The following is a 9,337-nucleotide window of genomic DNA, read 5'->3' on the forward strand; positions in this document are numbered from 1 at the left end:
ACTGACCGAAGTCATACGCGAGGCAAAGTAACATGAACGCTGAAGTGTGGTATACAGCATAATACTAAATACTGCCACGGGTTCTGCTTATGGGTGCTGCCGTCGTACAACTCCAGCGCCTAATCTTTGGAGGTTGAGGAGGACCTTCCTCCTCACTGCTTCATAAATTCGAAGTGCCAAGGGTGCTACTAGTGCTCCGCTGCACGGCCTAGAAGCAAGCCTAGAAGCCTGACAACTTTTGAGAGAGACTGCCTGAAGGGTCAGTCTACCCCTCACCCTTAGTAGTAGCGTAGTACTATAAGATCAGAAAAAAGGAACGCCCTCTTCCTGACAAATTAGCAAATCTGAAGAACGCATAATCAGGTGGCTGCAAACTAATACTTTACCTATGTCCTACTTAATGAGTAAATAGTATCCAGGCACATACTATTCATCCTGCCACTTCTGAAGAGCAGTTGGCACCCTGTATCCCACAGTTTGGGAATGTCAAGAAAACCAATACTTGTACAATCCCGATCCGACATATTTGAGCGCTGAGAGGCAACCCTTCATAGCTACAGTCCACTCGACCGGAAATCGTTGGTTGAGAGGGGGCGAATTATGATGGCGACCAATAATTTCTGCGACTCAGCCCACACAGTATTTATGCTCTCAATAAATATTTGTTCCTCCTCCTCCTCCTCCTCGAAGCCTGTACTCATGAGGTGATTGCTTTAGAATCAACGCCTTGAAGAGAGCAACGTTCGTTAAAAATATGGATCGGTTCTCATTTTGTTGTTATGTCTGATGATGAAGATAGTGATAATGATAATGTACAATATTTTTCTCACCAACCTTAGTGGGACGCTTTGGAAACACTGCCACGAAAAGCTCAAAGCGCTTCGCGGCACATTCTGCTTTATTTACGACCTGCCTCTATGTGCACTCACCCCCAGCAACAAACTCTCGTGTGGGTTGACCTTCATCATTTTACTAGTATTGCGCCTTTGCTTGCGGCAGTGTTACAGTCGGATACAACTCAAGAACGAAGAGGCAGATGCCCCTCAAAGGAGGCCCTCCAGTCAATGGTGTCGACTGATTTTCATGACGCCGTGGTTAATTCGATTAAGCCATGAGCCTGCCCCATTCATATCTGCCAACCCCTGCGATTTCACGCTAGCGGGTCCACGAGGATCGGTCAGGGGGAAGTGTGTGTGTGTGTGTGTGGGGGGGGGGGGGGGGGGGCGCACTTTGAGGGGCATGTGCGGCATCGTTCTTGAGTTGTATCGGACTATGGAAGGGTCTTTGCAAGTGGAAATGGCGATTGTCGTCACGCAGAGCGTAACGAATTTTAGTATTCCACCTCGAATATAACGAGCATCAGTGTGCTAACCTCGGATATAACGAGCCTAAGTATGTCACCTCGTATATAACCAACATTCGTGTGCTGAGCTCAGATATACCGAAATTCGTGTGTTGGCCTCGGATATAACGAGCTTTAGGGTGTGAACCTTGGATATGACAACGCATTCAAGAGATTCACCGAGGGGGCAGCCTATGAGTTCTTGTAGTGATCCAGTTTTCACCTTGCACTTACCTGCAGTCTAATCAGCAGTACGCAGATTCCAAAACAATGCGGCGGCTTGCCACAATTTTTGGCATGCTAATTTTTGCCGCGGGGCATTTAGTTTGTTACAAAAATGCAAGAAAGCGTCAACTTGTCAAACGAAAAATGGTCGGAAGTTATACATAACTGACATCAGATTTATTTAAGACATTTCACAGGCACCACGTAGGGCATTGCGAGGATGGGGGAGAGGAGGGGTGGGGGTTGCAATCGGAAAATATGCCAGTGCTCTTTGAGACGTTCATTTTTATTGTACACAAAAATTTTCATGTTACAGGCATCGCGTGGAGCTAATGCGCACTAATGGTTTGTAACTTTCCGGTGCACTTCTAGAGTATTAACACAACTTGCTGCCACGAAAAAAAAAAATTTCATCGGTTATTGCTTGTTAACGCACTGCTCAGTACATGATCTTTCGTTGTCTTTCAAGGACATCGAACGTGTTAACGAAGACTATTGACCACCAGACGACGCAGCGAGAGTTGCGTGCCACCCTGAAGCCGCCGGCTATGGAGAGGGCACGTACGGCGAGATGTGCGTGAGTGAGGCGATGCACCATGTCTGTTTCCGAGTCCAGGGCGATCGGAGCGAAGCGATAAATGCCGGGGCGGCTTTATTTGAGACCGCGGACGTTGGCCGGTGGGTCGGCGCGAGTGCCGATTCCATCGCTGCCGACAGCCGTCGTCGAGGAAACCGACGCGGATGCATGACGACGGCGGCACTCTTCTTTCCATGGGCGCAACGGGCCCAATTTCATACATGGCGAGTATTTATAGTCCTATATACAAAATGTACACGATGGCTTGATCGTGACGCCCGGGCGGCCAGTCTCCCTTGACCTCCGGCGGCAGCACCTGCAAAGAACAACAACGCCGAGATGAACACTGCACGAGGAAGTAAAGAAAGCAAGTGAAACACGCGCTCGCGCTTTGACCTGCTTTGCGCGCGCTGAGCTTTGCATTCGCGAGTGTGCGTTATGGTTCTGCTCACTGCGCGTCGGGTTAAGTATAGCCCGCTCACCACGAGGTCCGCAGACAGCTTCCTCTGGGAAGACCGATCGAGCCAACCTTAGCACTAGGGTGCTCGATCCGGCGCTGAATCGCTCATCTTCGTGCAGAGGCGAGAGGACAGTTCAAAGGGAGCAAAGTGCCTTTACTTAGTGTTAAAGGGCTGAATTGCACACCGTCGGCCTTAAGCGCCCAGCTGAGCAGGATGGGATCCCGCCTACTAAAAGTAGGATAATAAGCTAAACAACATAATTGACTGGCAATAATTGACTGGATTAATGCTTTCCTCGCATCCCGCGTTCAGTTTGTAACCACTAATGAAGTGAACTCACCCTCGGCCCCAGTTCAATCCGGCGTTCCGCAAGGGTCGGTTCTAGGTCCTCTCTTATTCCTGATTTATATAAATGACTTACCTTCTCACGTTTCTTCCAAAATTTGTCTTTTTGCAGACGACTGTGTGTTATACCGTAAACTAACTGATGCTTCAGATGCTTTATTAATTCAGAATGACCTCAATAATATTGTGGAATGGTGTAATACATGGTGCATGGAATTAAATATTAACAAATGCAAATCAATGAGGGTATCTCGCACTAACCACATAAGTCCCACTTTTATGCTTAATAACGTCCCATTAGAATCGGTGACATCATACCGGTATCTGGGAGTTCTCATTACCAATAATCTATCTTGGAAATCGCATGTCAATTATATCACTTCTAAAGCCAGTAGCACCCTTGGATATATACGCCGTAATTTCCGCCTTGCACCATCATCATTAAAATTACTATTGTACACAACTTACATTCGTCCACAACTTGAATACGCGTCATCTGTCTGGGATCCCGGTCACGTAACACTCATACATTCTCTTGAGGCAATACAAAATCGCTCAGCCCGGTTTATCTTAAACAACTACCAAAGGACCGCTAGTGTTACTAATATGAAAACCTACTTACAACTACCACTTTTATCGACACGAAGAAAACTATCTCGCCTGTCTCTCTTTCATAAAATATACCATCATAACACAACCTTGCGCTATCTTTGGGTTCAACCACCGTCATACATTTCAACTCGCCGTGACCACAGCAAAAGTACATTCCACACTCAAATACGCTTGCATATTCATACTCGTTTATTCCTCGGACAAGCAATGACTGGAATAACCTACCAGCATCACTAACAAGTATATCTGAAATTGAGAACTTTAAATCAGCATTACACAGTTTCTTTTCATAGCTAGTGCTCATATCATCATCATGGCGTTCATAGATGGTGTTCATATTCCCAATGCGACTGTTTGTTTATTAGGAACTGCATTCCTTGTTTATTATTTGTTTTCCTTGCCATATTTTCTGTATTTATTAACACCGTTACTGATGTCGTAGTTTACTCTTTGTACCTTTGTTCTTTTTCATTCTTTTTGTATGCTTACTTTCGTTTTTGTACTGGTTTTACAGAGATTGTGTATATTTTTTACTAATAACTTTTTTGTGTAAATTGTGTATGCCTCTGCATCCGCCCCTTCCCTCTATAATGTGCATTTGTACCCTGAGGGTATAATAAATAAATAAATAAATAAATAAATAAATAAATAAATAAATAAATAAATAAATAAATAAATAAATAAATAAATAAAGCGTGCCCTTATTCGTTGGTGGCATTTACGGGTGCTATGCGGCGAACAGTCATTTTTACTGGCATCGTTCTTTTAAGCGGCAGCGTTGCTGGCAATGCTGCGGCCACGCCAACGTAAAGAGGAACCCAGCATTGTTTTGTACGCAGAGGCAGTGGAATGTCGCTAGCACATGCGTGCTAATATTTAGCATTTGATGTATTTTTAGTCTCCGCCTTACAAAAATATTAAGTGCAAAATAAATACAGCAAAAATATCGCTTGTCCCTCGCTTTAAATACTCACTGCATGTCGCGTCGAATACCCTCATTGCATTCGTTGGTTTCAGTAAAGAGCGAAAGAAGTCATGTTGCAAACAGCGCTAAGCCATCCATGGTGGACAACTGGAACAACGTTTCAAGGGTGACTTACAGCAAAGCAGAGGGCAGGTAACATACTGAACTGAGTTCATTACTGCAGGATTCTCACCAACAATCACTGCATTGCTTACTTTTCAGAAAGGCAATGCCCAGCTCTAGATCCAGTGCCGTTTTTCCAACTTGGTTCGGAGCACTGCCACGCGCTACCACTTGAAGTCCAAGCTGTTTGAGGCACCGTAACTAGAGAGGAAGTCCATCGAGGACGCAAAGCCGCCCACACCGCCTCCGATGCTTCCGTCCACGAGACTGACGGGCACTCCGGCGGCGATGGTTAGCATAGGCTTGAAACCGTGCTGCACCGATGCCACGGGCTCGGCCACGTAGCCGATCACGGGCTTGGGCACCAGCTTGACCTTGAGCTCGGGTCGGGCTTCGAAGCGCACCTGGGCCACGGGTGCTGTGATGGCGACCGCGGGCGTCCCACCGGAACCTAGCGGATCCCCGAGGCCACCCATTGCCGCCGCTCCGGAGATGTCGAAACTTCCGGCGAGGGCTGCCGGCAGTAGCGCGCAAAGCAGGGCCACGGCCTACGGAGAAACGAAAACGACAGTTGGTGCGCTTCACCTCGCCTCTCCTCAGGAGCGTACTCCGCCCCTCTTCAGTCGCCCGCCGTGGCCGCCTCCCATTCCGAGCGTACGTTGACAGACCTGGAGAGGCGCGGAAAGAAGGGTGACGCGAAAGGAAGACGAAAGCTGCGTGCGGATCCTCTCCGGAGGAGAGCGGCGCCAGACGGTGACCCTCGTCATTGTGCAAAGGCCACGCCATCGCGGCCGCCGCTCTTCCCCTGCCCCCTTTGCGTCATCGCGTGCGTAATTGACCGCGGTTCGCTACGCGCCGTTTGCAACGTCCGATGCGCTCCACGAGGTTTCCCGGTAGCTGCAGGGCTCGCCGCTGAAGACGTCTGGCCCGAAAGTGGCCCCGTGAAAGGGCCTCTCGACTCACTGACCTTTCCTCCTTGAGCCGGAAATTCGTAACGCGGCAACGTAGAAGGACGTGGGTCCGTCGTCGCTCTAAGGCGTGCAGTCGACTCAGCGCTGGAAGCCGTCGATCTTGAATGTCATGCAACCTGCTGAAAGCGGCTGGGGCGCAGCTGAAACACAAACTGCAGCGGTAAATCGTGCAAATTTTGTCGTGTTGTAAAATGTCGGGCCGGAAAAAAAAAGAAGTTTCTCGTTTCGATTGCCGAATAAAAGCATAACCGTTGACAAAAACCGTTCATTGGTTGGTAGGCTTTAACCGCATTGGCACCGTATATCCCTAAATAGAATGTACTGTGACTCTACGATTAAGACGAACTTGCACTGAACCGTAAATGTTGTGTAAAACCTTTATTCTGCTGTGCCGAAATACTACTTGTGCATGCAAAAAAAAAAAAAGTTTCCTTTTATGCATGTATTTACACGCCTTGTCTTGTCTTCCGTGTACCTTGTGCTGTTACAAGTGTATAAAGTAACCGTCATAGTCGCTACCAAACTGCCTCTTTGTAGGGGTGGCGAGGCTTGTCGAGCGGTCGTAATGATTGCTTTTTATTGCCGCCCTCAGTTTTTTGTAAACAAAGCTGAAATAAAGTAATTGATTAATTGATTGATTGATTGATTGATTGATTGATTGATTGATTGATTGATTGATTGATTGATTGATTGATTGATTGATTGATTGATTGATTGATTGATTGATTGATTGATTGATTGATTAGAAAACTGCATGTACAGGGCGCGTCAAAAGTTCCCAAGACATGAGGTCCCATTTTGAGCCGTGTAGTTGGGCATTTAGGACGCCCCCGAACCTCCAGATCTAATTCCATTGGAGAAGTATCATTTTCACCTCTGAGAACTTTGACAACTTCATAGGAGTCTTAAGTGCCAGAAAATACTGCTGAAAAGCAGAACCTGTGGCCTGCAAACTTTTGATGCACCCCGTTTGATTTGGTTTATGGGGTTTAACGTCCCAAAGTGAGCCGGGTTATGAGATACGCCGTAGTGGAGGGCTCCGGATAATTTTCACCACCTGGGCTTCTTTAACGTGCACTGACATCGCACAGCACACGGGCCTCTGTAATTTCGCCGCCATAGAAACGCGACCGCCGCGGCTGGGATCGCACCCACCCATTGCAGGTCAGCAGCCGAGCACCATAACCACTGAGCCACCGTGGCACAGCTGATGCACCCTGTACATCATTCCCTATTATAACAGCCAATTGGGGTGTGTGAATTGCACGTTTTCGAAACCGGATCTAATACTAATTGTGTCGTTAAAAACTAATCCAATAGCGAAAGAATCATATCGCGTACGAATCAAATATTTGTGCGATCATTCGCTACTAGCGCGAATATTCGTAGGAAACGAGCATTCAAGCGAAACATGGAATGTTCCAGCGTCGTCAATATAAGTCATGGAATTAAGGCCATGCCTATCGAAAGACGCAGCCCTGATATCCAGTAGGGGACACGTGACACCAAGTCAGTATATTAACTCCGTTTCCATCACGTCATGCGCATAGGAAAATTACCTTTTGCTCCTGACGGCAACAGCGAACGAACTAGCGCTAAATGTCAATTGTTGAGAGAGACGAGTGTTTGAGCCCTGGCCTCCGACATCGGGCATGAAAGTAAGGTTAGCTAAACCTGGCTGAACCATGTCGCGTAGCCCACTCTTGGAGGCCATATGTATGAGCATTACGAAGGCCCCCACACGAATGAACAGCGTCGCGGCGGTGAGCCCTCCTCCCCCACAGACCCGTCGCGACAACATGCAGTGCGGAGTCGGAGTGGGCCCTGTTTTGGAACAATCGAAGAAACCAACAACGGGCTGCCCTATTTCATCTCCTAGCCAATTATTCGAAAACTATTCGAAACTTCGGAATGGATTCGATCCGTTTGGCACAATTATTCCAGTAATATGCGTTGTGGGCTAGTTGGTTCATTCTCAGAATTCTTTTTCGCGCACACAAAGACACAATATGACAAGGGAAACAGGACGAAGTGGCATAATTATAAACGTGCACTACTTGATTCGTTGAGCGAATCGAAAAAAAAAGCATATTGGATTCTCTATTCGAAAATTTCAAATATTCTTTCGTTAAAATTATGACGGCAAAAGAAAAAATGGAATAAACTAATGGCCTAAAAGACAACCATCACGTCTTTTCAGCTACTGCCACGCCATCACAAGCAATAATGATTTGCTTTTTAGAGAGTCAAAATGCAAATATTAAAATTCGGAATTCCAGCAACGCAAGAAAAATGGTTTACACTTAGCCTGCATAGACACAAAATAAACTGTTTAGCTAAAGCAGTATTAAATAATGAAGCGCTTGGTAAAGCACGTTGTACCTTCGTCTTCATTTGTACGAGGCGAAAAGTCGCCAGAAATAAATGTCTCCGTACGCAGCCAATAATCACTGAAGTGACCCGTGCCTTTCCTCTAAATTACACGGCGTATTGCACCAGCCACTTGCGACATCCCAACATGGCGAACGATTACGCACTCACCATTGTTCTCAATTAAATTACACTTCATAAAGATTAGGCATAAATTATCGCTACATGTTGCGAGTACAGCCTTCCGGATTTATGACAATATCGTGCGGCATTCAACCACCTAATAGCGGGGAAATCGCACCGAATGTTCGCGTGAGCGCACGAAGTCCTATCCAACGCGAGCGTCGTATGCCATGCTGTTTCCCAAGGCGTTGACATAACCCGCCTATATTTAGAGTTGCGCGATATTATTACAAATCCGGAAGGCTGTACACGGCTTTCTCCACATAATTTGTTGATTGCAACCACACGACAGCAGCCTCATAAAGATGACGCTTTATGCAAGCAGCTTCGTGAATGCAACATGAGTATAAAACAGCCAGGTAAGCAAATTTTCGGTAATCACACATAAAAACGAAAAAATGCGCCATATGAACTCCCGGGTATTAAAGTACTTGCAAAAACGAACAAACCAAGTTCATCGACCTAAGACTTTACTTCTCTGATTATGTAAATTCTGCTTTTATCCGAAGTTACCCCCCATCTATTGTGTGCGCCCCTCGCCTCACGTTCGTGACTTGGCTCACAGACGGCTCTCAATGCGGTCGCATTGTAAGCGCGAGCATACTCACAGGCGATAGCATAGCGCCGGCTCGATTCTGTCTCGTGTGCGTCGTCTCCAGACTAGTGCGCTGAAAATGACAGTGGCTGCCGACTGTCGCTTCCCTATATACGTTAAGCGCGACCACCCAAAATAGCGGGCAAACTCGCCGGAGCACACCAGCAGGAAAAACAGCCCAAACTCGATTCCACAAGCAGAAGCGCTCCAGGACGCGGAGACACTCGCGGTCGGAGCACGCTACATCCGCTAGGATACGCCTGTAATCCTGCCACCCCGGCACGAAATACGGGCGACCGCGGTGGGTGGACGTCGGCGGTGCGCGCTCGGATATGGGCTAATCACCAGGAAAAGAGAGAGAAAGCGCAGCTGCTCCTGAACCCCTCGGGAACGCATCTGGGCCGCTTTGTGCCCGACGCCCCTGCGTGTTTCCGTCCGTAGCTGCAAATGCATTCCGCCCGGGGATACGTCCAATATAGATTCACGGGCAACGCGCGCGCCCGATAAGCAGGAGGCTGGGGCTGCTCTTCGCCGATGACGGCGCGCGATTAGCCAGCCAGCCAGCCGGC

General features: G+C 47.6%; 1 protein-coding gene across 1 annotated transcript; it reads right to left on the reverse strand.

Moving 5' to 3' along the window:
- Positions 1–1,870: 1,870 nt before the first annotated feature.
- LOC149351595 (uncharacterized) lies at positions 1,871–8,984 on the reverse strand. The gene is made up of 3 exons (XM_089577064.1): positions 8,782–8,984; positions 4,742–5,197; positions 1,871–2,460 (listed from the first exon to the last, which is right to left on the reverse strand). Exons 1-2 carry the CDS (start codon positions 8,791–8,793, stop codon positions 4,814–4,816), a joined length of 396 nt encoding a protein of 131 aa, XP_089433190.1. The 5' UTR covers positions 8,794–8,984; the 3' UTR covers positions 1,871–2,460; positions 4,742–4,813.
- Between the last annotated feature and the right edge of the window lie 353 nt (positions 8,985–9,337).

This window comes from Amblyomma mixtum, chromosome 3 (genome assembly GCF_055824585.1).
Source record: "Amblyomma mixtum isolate Tamu chromosome 3, ASM5582458v1, whole genome shotgun sequence".
Classification (NCBI taxonomy): domain Eukaryota; kingdom Metazoa; phylum Arthropoda; class Arachnida; order Ixodida; family Ixodidae; genus Amblyomma; species Amblyomma mixtum.